Below are 21,153 nucleotides of genomic sequence, written 5' to 3'. Positions count from 1 at the left end.
GATGGAACAAATAATCATGTCTTGACTGCTGGCGGGGGGCGCAGTATGTGGCCATGAAATAAATAAAGCATTTGCCTGGCTATCTGCCTCAACCAGATGCCATGGGGTTTTCTCATACAGTATGATTTGTTTTCACCTCTAGCTTTTCTTCTCCTGTAGCTGCTTCATAACACCACAATGGTTCCTTACTTTCTGAATATCTTTATTAAATCTTTTTAAATAAAATAAAATAAAATGCATGTATTCTGGAAGGTGGATAAGGGTGACTGGTTCCATGTGCCTACTGAACAGCAACTATGCAGGAATGCACGATAAAGTGCCATGCAACTGGAAGCCAGCGGCCATTTCAGGTATTTCAAATCTTCACTACACAACTGTCCTTGGGGAAACATTTGTGTGGAGCATGCAATATATGGCCCAGGATATCCACAAAAAAAGCTACAGTCGTACCCTAGAAGTCAAACAGCCTAGTTCCCGAACGTTTTGGCTCCCGAAAGTCGTAAACCCAGAAGTGACTGTTCCAGTTTGCGAAATATTTTTGGAAGCCGAACATCCAATGGGGCTTCTGATTGGCTGTAGGAGCTTCCTGCAGCCAATCAGAAGCCATGCTTCGGTTTTTCTAACGCTTTGGAAGTCAAGTGGACTTCAAGGACAGATTCCGTTCAACTTCCAAGGTACAACCGTACAGAGTCCTGGTCATGTTTTATGCCTTAGGCACAGCTCATTTTCCGTTGCTGCAATTAGTGATCACTTCTGGCTAGCTGTTACTATATTTGCAGACAGTGCTTGTTGCATCAAGGCCAGTTAGGGCACATCTTTGAATGGATGCAACAGCCCTGACACACTCAAGGAAGCTGCAGAAGCAAAAAATAAACAAAAATGTTAGTTTTAATAGCTGCAGGGTCACCTCATGTATGTTTCTGAGCACACACATACAATACAGTAAGCATGCACTTAACTGTGTATTGTATAAATGTGGCAACCACATGTGTACCATACCAGTCTGCTTGCCAGGGAACAGTTGTTGGTCAAAAATTCTGATATTCTCTGTAACAAACCAACCTAGGCTTGCCCCTGAGTAGTAATATTATGTTATTGTTGTTGTTCTTATTAAAATTTATTACTCGCCCTTCACCCCAAGGTCCCAGGGCAGGTTACAACAATTAAAACACTGCATGAGAAATTGCCAGAGGCACTGGGGGGGGGGGGGGAGGAAATAAGCCAATAGCTGAACTATGAAGCTGGTGCATGGTTGAAAAATGGTTCAATGCAAATCCTTGATTTTATTATAGCAAATGCATTAGTCAGTCATCTTCTCTCTACCTACATTCTAGTAAAAAGCCTTCGTGGCCAATGCCCATAAACAAATCAGTTTATTAAAGTGGAAAGATAGTTCTGCTAGCAGTCTTCAATGAAATCTCACATTGTTATTTACTGCCACCTTGATTCACTCAGGAATTATTTTCAAAAATAGCACAACTCAAAAAATAATAATGAAACACACTGTAAAAGGGATGTTTTTCATTTTCTGATAATTATAGCAGCTTATTAAATGTATCTGGCAAAATGATTTAGAGCTTTGCCAAATCTTATGACTTTCACAGACATGGAAAGGGGCTAGTGATGTTATTTGGGGGGGGGGGGGGAGAAATCCTAGGAAAGAATGAAAAGTTTTCCGAAATCATACCTACTGGTAAACCAACAAAATACCATTCAATGAAAGTAAAAGCTGTAATCCTATCTACAAGTAACACTCTATGGATAAAAACAAGCATGCTAGTAAGTCCCCTTGAAACTGGTGGGGTCTGAAGGCATGACAATGCAGCAGGTGTGCTGGTGTGCTGTTGCACAAGAAGCAAAAATAGACAGAGCAGCGGGGGGAGGGGACAGAGAGAGAATGAATCCCACACTCACTCTGATATCATTTCTCACCCTGAGAGACAAAGGTATGGAATGGTATATAAAATCTGCAGACGAGGTGACAGAAGTTTAGAAACTCCCACTGAAGTCAATAGAGATCCCAAAATGTCTGGAAACAAACATCTCTGCATCATAGCTCCCTCAACTATTGGAAGCATTCTTCTCCCACTCCCGCCCCGAAAACTCTTCTGTGCAAGGTAGACAAAAGGGCAATCCACACACAGAACCCATCTCTGTGTATGAATGGCATGTACTAAGCCGCCATGACTATGACCCTTAAAATCAAGTGTTGTAGCAGGGAGCAATATGGGATTTTAAACTTTAATAAACTTTCCCATGAAGTCTTCCAACTTTTCACTGGGCATCAATAGCCACTGGTCTGTTTACATTGCAACCAAATTACATATGGGCTCCAGCTGCCATGTATACACCAAGGACACTATGATCCCTCTTTGGTAGACATCTCACCATCTCTCCGTTATTAGTGAGAATCAGTGCCATTGTGATATTTGTTATCAGAAAGTGAATTATTATAGTTTATTGGTGGGTGTGGGAGGACAGCAACACTTTCCACACTTTTTAACCGAGGAGTGCAAATGAATAGTCTGTTTCATTGCTGAAAGAATTCTGAAAATATTGCTGCCTTGATAATTAGATAAATAATTCCAGATGCTTTTGTATTAGTAATTTGGCTCCAGTTAATGTATTGCTCCATCCTTCCCCCTTTCAAAGCTTATTTTCATACACTTTTGGCAACACTGATACCAATTCTCAAACACGAGCTGGCTCATTAAATTGAAATTAACAATGTGTTAGAAACCTTATCCCTCGTTTTTAAAAGAGCTTGAGAGAGAGAAAGAGAGCGCTGGCATCTAAAGTCTACTACCAGAGAAATACCTTTGGTTTGGAACACTTCCAGCTCTACCAAGAACACTGTCTAGAATGGAATATCTCAGCTGGTGGCATGTTTGAGAGAGTTAAAATGTGATGCATATCTGAACTCATCTCTGTGCCCTATGAGATTAGGAGCTGGGCTTAGGCTTATGTGCTCCCTTTCCTGCCCTGTTCCCATCCTCCCCGAGCCACACAGGAATCATAACCTATATTAGCTAATGCACGTGTGCTTTCTATGCATTGTGATGAGGGTGGGGAAGAGGCGTGGAAAAGTATTGTGCAAACAGTCCTGCCTGTGTCTCCCTCCTTTAAGACTTTGGGTCAAAAGAATTCACAGGACTACAGTAATGGCCCAAGAATCTTAAGCTGAGAGACACTGACTTGGCTCAAGGCCACCCAGTGAGCTTTGTGGCTCAGCAGGGATTTCAGTCTGCATCTCTCACATTCAGTCCCAGCACTTTATCCACTTCATCACAGGAATGAAACTTAAAACCCCTACCATGATTGTTTACTATCCATCCTAGCCACAGCGAACAATGCCTGTAGAAGTGAGTCAGAAAACAGGTTTTCTCTTTTGATTTGCCTGGATTCAATTCTAAGCTGCTCTGTTACTTTCTGCAAGTCCACCACAGGCTCGCCATGGACCGGGAAAGTTTTTCTTGTTATCACATGCGCAGCAATGGGAATGATTTATTCTTGCGATAGCTATATTATCCTATTTTAAAATCACATGTGCCTATTTGCATATGCGCACGTGGTTGTTTTAACTCATTGAAATTTCAACGCATCAAGCAACAACACTACTAATACGTGCCACAATTCTCTTCTGAATAAGAAACGCAGGAGGTTCTCAGCAAGCTGCAGACCATGTCACTTGCAAAGCTGACTTCATTGCAACCTATTCCAACTGTACTAAGTGACAGCATGTGCCCCCCCCCACTCATTTTGATCCACAAAAATGAACACTACAAATCCCATTATGCATTGAGCCTTCACAACAAATATGAATATGCATGCAGCTTGGCCACATTCCTATGCAGCTCTGAAAATTCCACAGGAAATCTGTTCCGGGGGAGGTGTCTGAAGATACATTTTTAACAGGTTAAAAATAAATAAACAAACAGGAAGACTAAGCTGCCATCCAGTAGACAGCATTCCTAAAATAGATCCCAAGCTGTTATTGGTGTATTAAAATAGCCTGACACTCAGCCGACTAGTTAAGTCCAAAAAGTGTTGGTGTTCATGCCTTCCCACTTTTAACATTTCTAGAAAAAATTGACAGGCTGAACAAATGAATTATTTAAGTCTGAACTCCAGTCCATCATCCAGAAGATAACTGCCATGCAGAGTCCTTGAGAATAAAAGCATTGCGACCTACAGCAATGTCTCCGAGGGATAATCGGGAGTCTATTATTAAAACACAAGAAATTAAGGGGAACATTTTCAGGGTTTTATGGAATGGCTTATGGATACAAATCGAATCAAGACACTGAGCAACAAGTAAAGATTTGGTTCCATTCCAACAAAAACAAAGGGACAGATTTTTGGGGTGAGGGGATTGGATGACAAAAAGCAATTTTGCTGTATTGTAAATATCAGCAATGTTCAGTGATATTAGTTGCATATTTGCTGCTTGATGCACCAGCTGTTAATGCCTATTCTTCAGAGAAACCATTAATGAGAAAGGCCCTTCTGAGTGGTAGAAATGGATTGGGCAGTAGGGGGAACTGAATACTCACTTGTCAGGCTTTGGGACCAAGGAGATACTGCATATGTAAATCAGTTCTTGAAAACAGAATGGAGTTTTAAGGGGGCACTGGATGCCAGTCATGATCTATGCCCCCTCTCTGTTGCAGACAGTGTGAGTGTGGAGTAAGGGGCACGTTTCTGCATATGTGATAGGAGGGAAGTGTAAAAATTTGTGGGATGGAACTTCTCGGAGATAGTGTATACTGCCGACAGAAGCTAAATCCAAATCTGTTTTTTACAGTCCTAGCCTGTCTGTTGTTACTGAGATCCTGGTGGCCTGACATGTATGGCTTGTGGACTCTGAGTGGTTTTTGGGGTGGGGGTGTCAAACGTTGTGTAGGTCTGAGCTAGACCAGAGTTACTAACATTAAAAGGACTAGGATTGATTATCGAAGCAACAGAAAGTTTCCAGAAGTGTTTCAATTAAAAATGCATGCATTTGCAACCACCTATTAAAAGACAAGAGGAACTGTATTTGGTGGGTGGGTGCACTCATGCATCTGCTATGTGCTTCAAATCCTGTACAGCTGATTAGAATTCTATGAAATCTGACCTATAAAAATATTAACGAGGCTACTCACAGAGATGAATTCAGGCAAGAAATGTACATTGCCATTTTAAAAATATGGTATCATTTGCACAGCTTTATACAGAATGGGAATGAGTAGAAACAATAATTCAATCTTACATGTTTACAGGGTAGGAGAGGGAAGCTACACCCGAGGCCAGTGCATACATGAAAGCTGCAGTCCTAAGTACACATTTACTTGGGAACAAACCCCAATGAATTCAATGGTTTGAAGCTGGCCTGTTTCAAACAAACCATAGCTAAGATTGGCAAACTGGCTGAAGTTTTAGTTTGTAATAATAATAACAATAACAACAGCAATAACAGCAACAACAACAACCAAAAGCAAAACCTTATAATCTGCTCATTGCAGCCATGTCTGAGGAGAGAGGAGGGAGAGTACACAAGCCCAAGGTTTGTTGCAGATTGTGGTCATCACGATAAACAATGGTTCATCTTGATACTTGAACCACCTCACCAGTTACTAAGGTAAAATCCAAGAATTATAGAGGATACTGATTTCACAACCTGTCACACCCAGAAAAAAAGTCCTCATCAAGCATCCCTGTTTCGAAAGGATTAACACACCAGACCTTGATGCTGTTGTAATACACTGTCTAGTGAAAACACTAATCAAGAACAGTTGCTCAGTGACCCAGAATGTACTTACAAACAGATTCATATTACACAGGGAGTATATACAGAAAAGGCACTGCCAGAAAGTTGTGACTGTTTGCAAAGCATTTTGAGGTCTTTCAGTACAGTACTGCAAAAAGGGGGATATAGCTATCATCAACTGCTTAACCATAAGCAGTTCCAATTCCTTTTTAACAGAAAGTTATTGCATTAATAAAAAGTCGCTATATAAAGAGTAAGAACACTGCTTCAGCTCAGTTAGACCAGGGGTCCATCTAGTTCTCTAGAACCTTAAGCAGAGGTTCTCTGCTATGGAGGTACCCTGCTATGGATATCCTTTTTTAACTGGAAGTGCCAGGAATTGAAACTGGAACTTAATGTTTCCACGCTGTGGTTTCTACCACTGAACTAAAGCCTCTACCATTTTATTCAGCTGATTCACAAGTGGCATTCAACAAGTGCAGGTTCCCTGCATGCCTGGGAACCCTGCATGATCAGGGATCTCAATCACATGGGGAGCCAGGATCCCCACTTCAGATCTTCAGCCCTAATGGAGGTGTGGAGTGGTGAGGGTTAGGATTAGCAGGAGATGTGGCTCTGGGGGCAGAGCCATGTTGTGGGCCCTACTCTGTCTGACTCTTTCTCCCCGACACGATTTGGAGAAACTATTGAAGGGGACTATCAATTCAAATTGTTGCAGCCATTTGGTCTCTTAAAAAATTGTCGTGAACTTCTCTGCAAAAAAAATAAAGAGATAACAGAACTTTAACAGAAAAGCATGATGAAGAAACAATTGCCTAGCATGAGCAATATAGCTGAAAGGGAAGACAATCTGGAGGCAAATGGATTCAAGCAAGACAGGTTTCACAGTGATGATGCTGAATGGCGGTGGAGAGCGGGTCAGTGGGTATCTTCTCTGGAATGCCAGAACAATGGTGCAAAGAGTAAGGCACTGGGAGCCTGCCTTCCCAAATTCATGATGCAAGACACCTGTGCCAAAAGTTTGCCAGGTAAGAGACACAATGATAATGGAGAGCAAAGAAATTAATACATGGTATGAAGCAGACTTTAAATGGGAACAAGAGAGAGGTCTGTGGTTGGATCAAACAGGCTCAGACCCAAGAAAACCATCAAGAAATCACTTCTTCCTTTGTATTCAGTAACAGTAATGGGAGCACTCTTACTTCTTGAACAAGTGGTTTCAAGGGGGCTTTCACTATCAATATATATATATATATATATATATATATATATATATATATATATATTTAAATAAATCCTTCTTGCCTTCCCTACCCCAAGCTTCAGAATTCAGGAGTACTAGAAATATGTCCCACAACCTATTTTTCAGTCTGGGGCATGCACACCTAGAGGCAATGAGGAAGTAGGCTGTCAGTTTATAGATACCCAAGCTTAAAGATGAAAAGAAAAGCAAAAAAGATATTTCCCTTCAGAAGCCAATGACTTCATTGCTGGGAGAGGAGGAGGAACAGGCAGAGAAATTATCTTGCTTCCGTCTTTCCCTCCCAGGGGAAAAAAATTATCTGTGCATCATCTAAACATTTGCTAACGAAGGAAGATTATTTGTCTATGGCATGTAGTGGAATTATTTCCTAAATGTGTCATGACATGCTATTGCCTGTGTTTGTGGCTTCCAGACCTTGGTATGGCTCTTTTCCCCTCTAGGAATTTCCAGTGTAAATCACTGTCAAGAATGACAGCATTAGCACAACAGAACACAGGGCATTTGTCTCCTTGCTGGCTTAAAACCCCACGGCCTTCATTTTCACTTTCAGAGAGGCATTTACGCTGTCCCATTATGAAGAGACCTTAAAGAGGGGGCAATTGCCCATTTTTGTTTGAGCAAGCATTAGGTCATCAGTGCTGTTTATTTGAGCAAATTGAAAAGAAAACATCAAGAGGAAGACAACCACTAAGGTCTGAGATTCCAAATGTTGCAGTGGAAGGATGTGGTATAACTGGTAAAAAAGAAGAAGAAAGTTGCTACTTTGTTCATGTACAGGTTCTGTAAGTCACATATTCTTACCTCATTCCCCACATGTCAACTCAACAGCTTTACGGCCCTCCCCAGGTGTGTATACTGTAGGAATGGGGACACTGCAGAAAAAAGGGGAGTAGTTGCTAAGTTGCATGGCAGAGCCATCCCTCTCTAATGAGTAGCCAAATCCCTCTTGTAAGTAAGGTGTGGGATTTTCCAAGGCTTCTTTGGCATGAGGGTTTTGTGACTCTTTTCAGATGGCACAAAATCAATCCAAATAATCTACTCATTTATGAGACACGGGCAGCTTTGTAAAGCCTTGAAGCACCTGCTCCTTATTCAACTGGTCCAGGGTAGTCACTCTGGAAAAAAAGAAGATTAGAGAGACTGTTCAAGGGCCAACTATGTAGCTACTTCATCTTTATGGGGGAAACGTGGTTTCAGACATCACAAAGTCTCCCTACAGCAGTTCTAACATCAGCTAACCAGGACTGACTTTGTAACATCTGAAAGAAAATTTCCGAAGAGTCTGAAACCCCTCCATAAATTCAGCTTTTATTTGAAGCCTGCTTTTGAACAAAACAGAAAACATATTTCCAGGGTCTCACATGTACAGAATGTTGAGGGCGCATGTTTTTGTCATAAAGCGAAACGTGCAAAGTGTTGTTTATAGCCCGAAGTCATAAACTCTGTGTTTGAAATCCGCCTTCCTCTTTTGAATGGGACTATCATCTAGCATATGACAGAAAGTGGAAAACACCTGGACAAGTGATTATGCCCCTGGGGTATTCAGAGAAGGAACAATACATGCATACATCCCCTGTCCCTCCTTCCTGTTTGCTGCCATAAAGACAGCCGTCAGTGTCACTATTTATATTCCACACTCCTGGTTCTCTCTATTGCCTGCACTAACTACAGTCATTTATAGCAAGTGGCTATGCTACCCATTCTTAAAATGTGGTCACAACTGAGATACAACAGACTTGCAAGGTGGTAGCAACACTCCTGAAAAGTCACTCCTTATTTTGAAACTTAGCTTAGGAGATAAAAGCTGCCTTGATATGTTCCTATGGAAGTGGGACTCTTGTTTTTAGCCTATGAGAAAATGTAAGAAGTTGCAAACTGAAATGGCCACTTGACAGGAAATAATGGGCACTTTAGATGCACCTGCATTACTGGCACAGGAAGCTGTGGTTTCCATCTCGACTCACTAATTTAGAATGATGTGCAGATGGCTGAGCAAGGATGGATGCAGGAAAGGGATAGAAGTACAGATGAACTCGGCTGGGTGGCACCCTACCCACAGCCAACAGAGAAGGGCCACGTCCTGCAGAACTGTGAAAGGTGCTCCTGTGTAGTTTGAGATGGTCAGGTCTACCAGCGGCAGACATTCTGGAGCAGGAAAGGGATTCAGGTGGCCTCCCTAAGTGATGGGTTGAACACACTGAATGACTGCAGCAGGTAATAGCATGTGACTGGCTATCTGAGATCACCTGATTCCCAAGTGCAGGACACTTCCAGGCTGCGCTGCTGGTATCCCACATCAAACTTATTTCATCGTCTCAGACCACTGACCCTTGCAAGAGTGGCTAAAAAGTACATCAGGATCTACTAGTATGTTGTAGGGTAATTTGTAGTAAAATTGCATTTCTAATGCCCCTAATAGGTAATCCCCTCAAATACATTGAAATCTCTCTTTTGTAGTACCTTGGATATAGATTTATACTTGCGTATGGAGATTATTCAAGTGTATAGTTCATTGAGAGCAATAGTTAATTGAGGCTACCTCTTAATCACCACTTTGCTTCTGGCTCTGGCCTCTGAGCCACAATATTGCACCTAGTTCTGGTTGATGGATCATGGGGTTCTAGTTACAACAATCAAAAGTAGATCCTGCAAATCTTAAGTCTACCCATGACTGGTGTAGGAAATCAGTGCCTGGTTTACAGAAACCACTGCTTGAACCTTGGAAATCTGATAGGGCAGAACAAATGGGTTCAGTATAACCTTTGCCAAGAGTTCTTCAGATGGTATTGTGAAATGCCAACAATGGCTTGATAGTGTGTGGCAGATGATTCAATTAGTTCAGAAAAGATGGTGGAATAATGAAGACTGAAGCACAACAGCCCTAGGACTGGACACACTTCCTTACTCAAGAAAAATGCTTTTGGTTTATGCAAAAGCATTTTTCTCCCCCTTTGAAACACTGTACAACACAGCTTCCATATGCAATCCCTTGGTCTCGGTATATCATTCAGAGTCCTCAGTCCAACGTGGAGTTAGTAACATTTAAGCCCTGATTTCAAAGGCTTTATGGGTGTCCACCTCTGTGCTGGGCTGTGTCCAGAGTCTTTGGCTACCTCCTCACTGGGGTGAAAGAGCAGATCACATTAAACAAACTGCTTGCCTGCAAAGTATACTTGCAAAAAAAAAAAAAGTGAATCCGTTTAGTCTGTCTTTAAATAGGCACCTCCGGCCCAGGCAACGTCAGGCTATCACTTTTCATCTTGACACAGCACCAAAATCAACCTTCAGCTCTAGAGCAGGACATTTACAACTACAGACTGTGGTTGTATATCAAAGTTGGTAAAAATAGATATTCCACCCAACATTTCTTTAAGGATTAAATAAACTTCAAATTCCATTTTTATGGCTTCCATTTTGGACGTGTTTAGATTCCTCATTGAAGTTTGGTTGTTTTCCAGTCGTGTCATTCATCCCCCAACCTTCCCCAAATCCTTATGGAAGGAGATGAGTGCACAAAAGTTTATTTCATAACTTTCCTCTACCAACAGCTGTTGCTGCTGTCACTGCTGGACAAGCTGTGCTTCAGGCAGTTATTGACTTTACTGAAATATTTCCATCCTTTTTGGGGGGGAAGGGGAGGAATTTCCTGCATGAAATCTGAAAACACCTTAATGCGCTTAAAATCCTCTTGAGCTCTTTCAACACACTGATTTTCACAGATTAACAGTGGGCTTCAGAATTACATGTAACATCTTTTAAGTGCAGAAAGCCCCAGGGTCTTTGATATCAATATCAAAGTTGACTTGAAAAGACACAGGGAAGAAAAAAGAAATGGCAAAATGCAGAGGCAGGGACGTTATTGGCCAAAGCCTGCTCAAATGCTAGTCAGTTGCTGTTGCAGTACATCGTGTGCAAGAGCAGCCTTGAATTCATTTAAATAGGACCTTTTCCATTTGGGCTTCAGCGTTTAATAAGAAGCTAATAAGGATGCCAGGAGATGGGAGATTTGGGTTTGGAACTGTTTTCTGCCAGAATTCTTTTGCAGAATCTTGAACAATTACTTACTTAAGAGTTGTATTCTATCATAAAGTCTTAATCCGGGTTATCGCAGCACCAAGCCATAAACATCTGATCTACAAGATATACCATGAAAAAGGAAAGACAAAAGCCTATTCAACACCATTAACTTCTCAGCACCAGCCACTCACTTAGGTATGTTGTGCCAATATGTCCCAACAATAACAATACTTCTCAAAATCATGGGGTGTCTCACAGTCAGCCTCATCCATGAGGAGTCACAGGATGCCCAAGGAAAAAGCCAGATAACCAGTGGAAATTTGTGTCCTTGTGGCAATTACTTCCCTGAAGCTGCATGTACAGGCAGCCTGGACCGCATTATGGTTTCTATAAGAATGCATTCCTGGGGATGGTCAAATGTGCAATACATGGAGAACAATTTCAGAGTTTCAAGTGACCCTATATAACAGGTACGTCCAACTTCCAAGAGACTGCGATCTACTCCCACTATTAAAAAAATGAGGATGAGCCGAAGTTGTTGAGCTTTTTTTGGGGGGGGCATCGGGGTCCCGGGATTGACCAGCGACACATCGCAATCGACCTGTTGGACATCCCTGCTATGTAATGTATCAGTGAAAGAAACTGAAAACAGGGAGATAGAATGCAGTTCTGTCCAGTTTGGATTTATGAAAATCTTTGAAAACAGAATTTGGTGAGACGGGGGGACATTTATCACATATGTTCAAACACACTTGACTTTAACTTACCATAGTTGTCCTGTGACTTTGCAAAGCCATCAGAATAGGAAAGATCAGGAGGGTGGAAAGCATAGCAATAGTCTGGGATTTATTATCCCCCAACAGCATTCCATATAATGCAACCTGCAGTAGGCTTTTGGCAGCCAAAATCCACTCGAATTATCTGGAGTAACAGCACAATTCTAATCATGTCTAGTAACAAGCAAGTCCTACTGAATTCAATTGGGCTTAACCCAGGCAAGCAGGTTTTGGATTGCCACCTCAGGGAAGATTTTCAGGTGCACATAAACCCTCTCATTAACCACTAACTCCTTTGAACCATTTCATGCTTGCAATCCGATTTTCTGCTGGTGCAGTGGTTAAAGCTGGGACTGATCCTATTCCAACATCAGCACAGCTAAGTTAATGCTGTTTCTGCCTTCTAGCTCAGAACCCAAGTGAGTCAAATAAGAAATGAGATTCTCTCGGGGATATCAAACAGCCCTAAATCAGAAAGCAGTTTGTTGATACCATAACAGCTATTGGAGGATGCCACATGGTGACACTGGGCCTGACTCTTAACTCCCTCACAGGAAAAGTTAACCCCGTAAAGTTACCCTATACAACTGGGATCATGTAAAGATTCCTCATTGAATCATAGGAGGCAGAACATGGCACTCTCTGAGGGGGGAAAACCAGCTGAAGGTATCTCACAAACAGAAGAACATCAGGCTTACCTAACCACTGGTTCAGGGATTGTTTCTGTATTTGCTGGCACCTGAACACCTTTCTCCCACTCTTGCCTCCAGGGATCAGCAAGGATGTAGTACTCATCTGGGCTCAGTTGGTAAGAATCTGGGATTTTCATAGCTGTTATCAGATCGGTACGAAAAACCTGGAGAAGAAGATGAGAGTGGGACAGTGAGAGGCAGGACACATCCTTGGCACTCTACTTGGCCTTTGGGAGTAGAAATTCATGTCTACCACCTGGCTGTACCATGTATATATGGGGGAAACCTCTTCAGGCCTTGGATAATTAAGGGAAGTTATTAGATACACAAAAGCAAATGTGGCTAATAAGTTAGCTCCTATATACATGCTGAGATCTTACATCAGTACTGAACATTGTGAAAAGGAACCCCTGTCAAGGAAACTTGGAACCAATTATGTGCAAGTTACTCTGAAGGAAGAGTTGGAAGTGCAAAACAAATAATTTTTGAAGGGAATGTCTCTGTATCCCAGGAGGACTTATGGGTACTTGCTTCACTAGGAATTCATTTGTCAGCACAATCTCACTCATGGAGATAACTACTGGAATTAGTACTGCAGGGTAGCTTCACTGAACCCTACTTTCTGTTTGTTTTCTTGTCTCTGTAGTTTCTTGAAATTTCCCAGCAATTCACTCTAACCCACAAAGATTGACTGACTGAAACTGTTTTCTCTGATGAGTCATCTCCTTTAGCATATACATGCTGTGAACTGTTCCAGGGAATTTTTTTTTAAAGTCAAATAATAGCAGAGTTACTCCTCAAAAGATGCATACACTTAGCTTGGACGCATAAAGGATTTTGACTTCTTGCTAACAGTAGTAGCAGTAGTAATACTGGTGGTGCTACTAGCAGCTGAAATATTGTAAATATTTTGACACATAATTATTGTTATCACATTATTTTCCAATTTTCAACCCCAGAGACCCCAAGTTCATTCATTTTCATTTCCACACAAAAAGTCTAAAAGGGGGTCTCCAGTTGTTATTATCACTAAATGTCAAGAATAGTCTTCCTCCAGCCCAGTATGAAGACTTTATCTCAAAAAAAACCCTCCAACATCCATTATGAGAATAATCCATAGTTACTTGTTGCAAATTCATTAACATATACCCAACTCCATGTCTTTCTCAAGTGCCTTCATTTGCCTGCAATATGTCTTGAACTGCAATAATGCCTCTTGCTTGCACAGAACTCTGTGGCCTTTACACAGCTGGAATAGAGTCACTGTACGGAGGTGCGCTGCTTCCTTTGCTCTTCCCACTTTTGCCTCTGGCACTACCTACTGCTGCAGTGCAACCCAGAAGGTTGCCTATGAGTGAATGTGCCCCACCCCTGTGCTCTCTAGGGAGTTCAGAGAGATGTTTTAGCCTCATAAGGACCTTATTAAGAAGTCTGCGTTGATAGTGACTTCCTCAGGGCCAACCAGAGGGCTTCTTGGCCAAGTGTGGATTTCCAGTGTCCCAGCCAGACTAATGCACAGCGACACACTTCTACAGTATAACAAAATGCTCTAAAATGGACACACAAGAGCGAAACTGAGCCAACAGTTGGGCCTATCCAATCCGCTCCCAATAACGGAAGAAGCTTGACAAGAAAGAAAGGCAAAGAGGGGAAGATAGGTTCTGATATTACTGAAGAATGAATAATGCCCTAACTAAGGCTGCCACACTGCTCATCAAATGGGTCTCCACGGGGGGAGAGGGGAGGAAAAAATATTCAGCTGAATGTCACCCAATCCCTTCCTCCTTGACACAAGGGAACAAAAAGCAGCAGTGAGATGCCAGAGGAAGAAATCTAAAAAGCTAGTGCCCATGTCCTCTATGGTGAGGTAGACAGCATTTCCGGTTCAAACGAATGGCACTGAGCCTCTGTCACTTACTGACAACTCACATCCATTATTTTGGACACCTCTCAGGATACAGCATGAACTGGTCCAAACCAGAAGTTGTATCCCTTGATGATGTGCTGCCCCACAGTTTTTACAAGGCTTGGAATTTCGGTTTGTGTCCCGCTAAACTAGCATATCTGGGAATTCTAGTTCCCAGAGATAGTGGCAACGTGGTCAACTGCAAACTTATGCATATAATCAAGGAAATACAGCGTGACTAGGAATGGTGGAAATGTTTACCCCAGAGTCTGTGGCGCAAGGTTCCTGTGATAAAAATGAACATGCCACCCAGACTGATCTCTGTCCTGAGGGGATTATCCATATTGCCTTGGTCCTGGGAAAATCCCCAAAATTCTTGGATGCTCACGCTATGTTCAGTTATCCTGCAGTGCTGTGGGTCCTGACAGAGGAGCAAAGTAATTAGACTTTGCGTGCCCTGTTGCTGGTCCAAAGACTAGTGGAAAGAGCATATATCTCTCCACTCCTACCACACGCACAATCGCTCAGAGGGCTCATCTACTCTGGCACCATATGGGGGGAAAGCTACCTTCAGTTGGTGGCACAAAGAGAATACACACTTGAACATTTGGGAGTTGTACTGGAAACTGTTTGAAGGAAGCACACGCCCATCAGGTTCTGCCAGGACCTATTCTCCTCCCGCTTTTCTTCCTCCCACCACACACTGCTTCCTTCTTTTAGTTTTGTTCTGGTTGTATTTACTTTAACTGTATAATACTGCACTGCAAATTGCTATGCTCCATTGCTGATCTTTCTCTTTATTGTCATTGCCTTTATTCCTCGACTGTATCAAGGAAAATAAAAATAAACAGAACTCTGAGCATGATTTGAAATTGGCATGTATCAAATGAAAAGTTGCCCCATCTTACTTCTGTGTAAATCAGAGGATGAATAGGTGATCCAAATTTCATATGGCACTCCACATTAATATGGAAGCCACCGGTTGCTTGAGCAAAAGTCCAAACGTTGTCCTTTTTCCAGACAATGGGTGAACTTAGTACAGCGGCCTCAGAAACATTTAATTTAAAACTAATTTAGCAACTGAAATGACTCAGGTTTTCCACTGTGCTAGCCTTTCCTAGGGCATGTTGATGTTTTCTTTCTTGTAATTGAATGGCTGGTCCAGATAAATGCAGCAGTGCAACTGCAGTCACCTGATTCTCATACATGTTACTCTTTTATATATTATTGCAGGCAGAGCAGGGGAAGAAAAAAAAACCACCACCCTTCCACACCTGGATCTTTAGAAAGCATTCTTTTCAAATCAGAGCCCAATTCAGCAACCATCAAGACTGTTAAACATAAGGATTAAAACACAGCAGCAACCCCACAAAACTAAAGGTTGCATTGCCTTGTTATCAGAAGTAAGCATGACTACAAGCATGCTTCTTGAGTCTCCACTGAGTTTATGCCAAAAGCAAACTGGAAAAGGACTAGGCTAATTGTAGCATTGTTAAGAAAAATGCCATTAATTAGTTTACAGCAGCCAAAGACCCCAACCATATAATCTACTAATGATCAGAAACACAAAAAACTGACCAGTTTAACTCTCATGGCACAACTGTTGTACAGCCTACAAAAGGCTAGCAGAAAGTCATTATCAGTTCTTGCTGGATGTCTTTCAGCTGAGATGATTGTGTTTCACCCACATGTTAAGTAGAGTGTGGCACTTGAATGCTGCCACAGAACCAGGCAAATCTTTCTAGCCTGGGTAACTCAGGTCACCTTTTACTTTTTTAGACTATGCCTTGAGGAAGTTCATGAGAGATCATATACCACTTATAATAATTAGGGTGGTTCTTACAAGCTGGTGAGGACTCAGCTTGTATTTTTATTTATGAATACTACAAATCCATGGCACTCTAGTACATTACTAGTAAATACAGAATAATCCCTCTGAAAGAAAGTGTCCCAGGTTTACATAAATACTCTGAGCAGAATTCAATGCCATGCTGGTGCCTGTACAAGCATATCAGCCTGCCTGGCAAAACATCCCACTCTTCCCCTCCCCTGCTGTTCTGGAGGTTCAGGGGGCACATGGGGGGTGAGCAGGTGAATACCACCCTCTGTCTTTAAACTAAGGTGGTGCAGATGGTTGCTAGAAGTGGTGGAAGCTTCTTCGCTTTCTGACTTCTCCCATCTTAACTTTTCTGCATGACCTGATTGAGACAGAAGTGTGCCAGTGGAAATTTTGAAAGCCCACATTTTAGCGTGGTCCTGAAGGCAATTTTGTTCATATATTTATCAGCCTTGGGAACCCCTTGTAAGTGGTGGGTTACAAGACCCCAACAACATGCACAGGGCATCCATAACATCTGCACCAGGTGTACTTGCGAACCAATAAAAGGTAAGTATACATACCACCCAATTTATTCAAACTTTATACTGTACAGTACACTGTTTTCAAGCTAGAAGGCTCACAGGGAACTAGATGTATGTGTGTACTGTGGTGGTAAGCATGTGCATGGAGTCTACCTCCACTATGAGTAGGGGATTTCCTGGCTGGTATTTGTATGAATCAACACTGTATCTGTTGAGCTAATGAAAGGTCTTTGTTTCTTCTCCCAGAAGTGAGGTCTCTCAGCAAGCTGGAAAGAATGCTCCTCGTTCCAAGTAATAATACCTAGGAACATTCTGCAGCTGCTGGACACAAAGGAAGTGCTCTTACCTGTCTACAAGCTTAAACGTTTTTTTCTTTTACAGCAGACCTTGTTTTGAAGAAAGACCACTTCACACATTGCCTTTTTGTAGGTGACTCATGCAACTACACTTGTCACAAAGCTGTGATGTTCTGCAGCTCTTTGTTGACTGCAGATTTTATCTTCACTTCTGAAATGGCCCAAACTGAGAGGACTCCTGTTTGCCACAAAATATACCTCCCTGAAATCAGATCACCATCTTGACTTAAGATATAATATTAGTACTTATTAGTCACTTTTCTTTTACAATAACTCAAAAGTAATTCAAAGTGGCTTACAAAATATACATGTATTTTATTGTTTCGTTTTCTCTTAGAAGAATGGGGGGTTATCATCGGGGGGGGGGGGTAGAAAGGGGAAAGGTTATTCAGAAAAATAGTAAACAAAATTGTAGCCATTGTCTTTCTTGACAATGTCTGCAGCCAAACCTAACCAGATTCTCAGTGACACATGAAACTGCAACACCAAGATCTATGCTGAGTCTTGCTCTCATGAGAATATTTCAACCCCCATCTCCTTCCTATTTTCCTTCTATAGATTCCCCTAATGTACACTGCGAGGGTAAAAGAAATAACATCCTAACAGCAACAAGAACAACAATTCCATCATGGCAAATAATGCTTTTCTGCCAAGAATTAGCCTTTGATTTAACTACAGCCGTCCCGCTTCTCAGGGTCATTTGTAAATGAAAATGGATAATTTTGCCTTCCTTCTGCTATATGTTATTATCTGAAATGATAATCTACAAAACTGGCAATAATACTCAAATACCACCAGCTCTAATCAGTCTCTCTCTAGCGAATTCTCTGATCTTACATGAGGACAGAGATGGATCAGGTGTTTTCTTCAGATGCCTTTTAATTTGTTTTGAGTGCTTATTCTCGACAAGCTAACTACTGCTCAGCGTGAACAGTAATAAATGATTCAAAGGCAGTTTTATACTTTCAACACAGAGCTAAAACGCTCCAGAAGTTACTTTGGAAACCAAATCTTTATAGGAAGGGGGAACATTTAACCCCAACAGAGATCTAATATTTAGGTCAGTTCGTTTAAGCCTTGAAGCTGCAGCTGATAACCCAATTAAAGCTAAAGTACAAAAACATAAGCAACCTTTGCTTCTAAAGTCAGGGCCCCCTCTTTCCACACCAGCAGCTCTTTCTGTCCTCCACATTTGTTTGGAGAACATTTCCAACCCCATCTAAACAGAGCAAAGCTGGACTGCCCAGACGCAGTCGGGATGCATCTTCCAATAAAAACATAATTAACAGCCTACTCTTTTATAAGTCTGGGCTTGAGAAAGGTCAGCTTCCTTGAAGTCTCTATCTGCCAACATAACATAATTGTTAAAAAATGCCGCAGTAGCATTTGATTGCGCTGCTGGGTGTGAAAAAAAAAATTAAAATGAGATTAAGATAAATGCTAATTAAACACAAGGCAGGATTTGCAAAAGATGTCAGAATCCTTGCAGTTTTGCATATCTAGTTATCAGGCAATAAGACAGCTAATAAAAAAGGAAAGGAAGCCCAGTGCTAATCTAGGACTTTTTTCTAAAACATAATGAACACTGTTGCCCTTTTCGAAATACATTCCATGTGTTTGCTGTTCTCTGTCACTATATCAGGCTAGAGATGGTTTTAAGTTACTGAGTATTGCCAAGTGACTATCTCCTAAAGGGACAGAGCAAACAAGATAAAGCAAAGCCTCCACCAGATGCCTAGTCTGCTAAGCGCTGCATATCTATTAGGATTGGTGACCATGACAATCTGCCTGCCCATATATTGGATGTGGTTTAATGACAGCATTTTATGCCCATTTTAAACCTTGCTCTTTTTCTCTCCATCTCTGAAAAGCCTCCTTTAAATGCTTCAGGATTTAACAAAGAAACGAAAAACAGCATCAATATTGAAAGTGAAGGGTGGCGAGAGAACCAGGGCTGCTTGAAGGAGACTACAAAGTATCTCTGACAATAACTAACGCCCCCCCCCCAAAAAAAAACCCAAGGAGAGGAAACAGATTTGCTAAAAAGATTGGGAATGTTGTCTTTGCTATGTTGAATTTCAATGGGCAGCATGACATGAAGAAAGGTGGGGGTTGTTGTTATTTATTAAATTTGTATACCATCCTTCATCTGAACATCCCAGGGTGGTTCACAATGGAAGAGTTGACTTCAGGGCAAAAGCACCAGAAATTCCCACTGTCCAAGAAACAAGCTGCTATTCAATGTTAAAAAGTAGCTTGCCTCTTCTGCAGTGGGAACTTGCACATTGAAAACAGGAGGCAAAGAGCTGTCCCTCTCGGTCCATTGTGGACATGTCTGGATTCCAGCCATAGTGACAACGGAGAGAGGCAGGGGTGGAAATGCAGACTGGAGACTCCTCAACATAAAGGGAGAAAAAGAAAACATCTGAAGACAAGCATACAGAGTCAGAAGAGGAGGGAAATAAAGGCTAAGTTCTCTAGAGCTCCCATGGGGAATGAAAGAACCAAACAGAATTGACCAAATAAAAGGCAGCTGGAGAGACAGGAAGAGTTTTGGAAGAGGACAGCCTGAAGAAGAGAAGAATCAGAGGGTGACGTGACTGATAGCGTCCGGAAGTAGCAGAGAGACCAAGAAGAAAGAAGACACAGGAGAAGCTCTTAGCTTTGTCCAGAAAATAGGCATTTTGAAACCTTGGCAAGAGCAGCTTCTTCAGTAAGTGACACAGGCAAAAACAACTGTGGAACAGGGCAGGGATTTATCGCAGCAGGTTTAGCCAACAGCGTCAGTTTAAAAAGTTAACATTGGAAGCTCCCCATCAGTGCAAAACTGGTACAGAAAACAAGCAGCAAGCAGCAATGCTTGAGCAAAGCAATGTGACGAGGTCTGGTCTACCTTTTTGTCTGCAACAGCAGCCAATCAGATACCCCGAGGAAGACTTGGAAGCAAAGCCCCCTCACCGCCCCCCGGATGAAAATTCCCAGCATCCAATAATCAATAGATGGATGCCTCTGGCCATGGAGGTTCCATTTATAGCTATTATGCCTAAGAGGAACTGACATACTTATCATCTATGAATCTGTTTATTCCCATTTTTAAAGCATGCTAACTGAGAATCACATGCTACAACTTAAACAATAGGAAGGAATGACATTTCAAGTATCCTATGGTTTAAGTTGTAGTGATACTTCAGCTCTGCCTCCCCCTGCGTCCAAGCAAGGGATTGCCTGCAGGAATCTGGAATGGCTTTTGCTTTGCTTAAATGCGTTGTTCCCTTGAGCTCTGCATCCTGTGCAAGTACGCTCTTGCTCTCTGCTCTCATGTTACATGGGACACTTTCAAACTTCACACTAAACCACGGGCTCGTGAGCATTTTGGTTTATTAAACAAAGATCTGATTGTGCAAACATGGTCGGTGTTACCTGCCTGTCAGAGAATATTATAGGCACTCTAGCCATGGTCCTGAAACCATCCCAGATAGTCCTGCTGATGCAAAGCTTTTGAGTTCCTAGCTCTGCCAAGCCCTTAACAGCAGCATCCCAGATAGCTTCAACTCTTCACTTGCCTAACCAACCCTAACCCATTTCTACCTACCATCGATAAAACAGAGAATTTGCACCCAGTGTATTCTCATGTGGATAGTTTAGGGCTTCATGTCAGGCTAAGTTATAGGTGTCTATGAACAGAGATATTAGTAAATCTGGGTATGCAACGGCTGGGACCTTTTTATCAATATTTGCTGGTGAAATGGAAGTACTGGAGCACAAGAGAGAAAACAACAAAGAAACCTGTGGTACCTTAAAGACAAAGATTTTTTATGGAATACAGTCCACATTATCAGATGCATGAAGTGTTGTCCTGAGTTACAGGTATCTATCTATCTGTACGCTTGGTTGGAGGCTGGTGGTGGTTAGGAATTGTAAACAGCAAGGTCAGAGGGAAATTGTTTTTTCCCCCCTCATTTCGGTTTTTGCTGTAAGAAACTAACACAGCTAACCCCTCTGGAAATTGTTACAAGAGAGAAACACTGTCTT

The 21,153-nt window shown here is 41.9% G+C and overlaps 1 protein-coding gene across 5 annotated transcripts in view; it reads right to left on the bottom strand.

Moving 5' to 3' along the window:
* Positions 1–21,153, bottom strand: part of JADE2 (jade family PHD finger 2) — a 144,600-nt gene that overhangs the window by 84,980 nt on the left and 38,467 nt on the right. For all 5 annotated transcript variants that reach the window (XM_083487983.1, XM_083487982.1, XM_083487981.1 and 2 more), the window contains exon 4: positions 12,505–12,662. In XM_083487983.1, the coding sequence (XP_083344109.1) occupies positions 12,505–12,662 (158 nt within the window). The remainder of the gene's footprint in view (positions 1–12,504; positions 12,663–21,153) is intronic.

This window comes from Podarcis liolepis, assembly GCF_965112155.1.
Source record: "Podarcis liolepis genome assembly, chromosome: 2".
NCBI lineage: Eukaryota > Metazoa > Chordata > Lepidosauria > Squamata > Lacertidae > Podarcis > Podarcis liolepis.
This window is presented reverse-complemented; position numbering and strand designations above follow the sequence as displayed.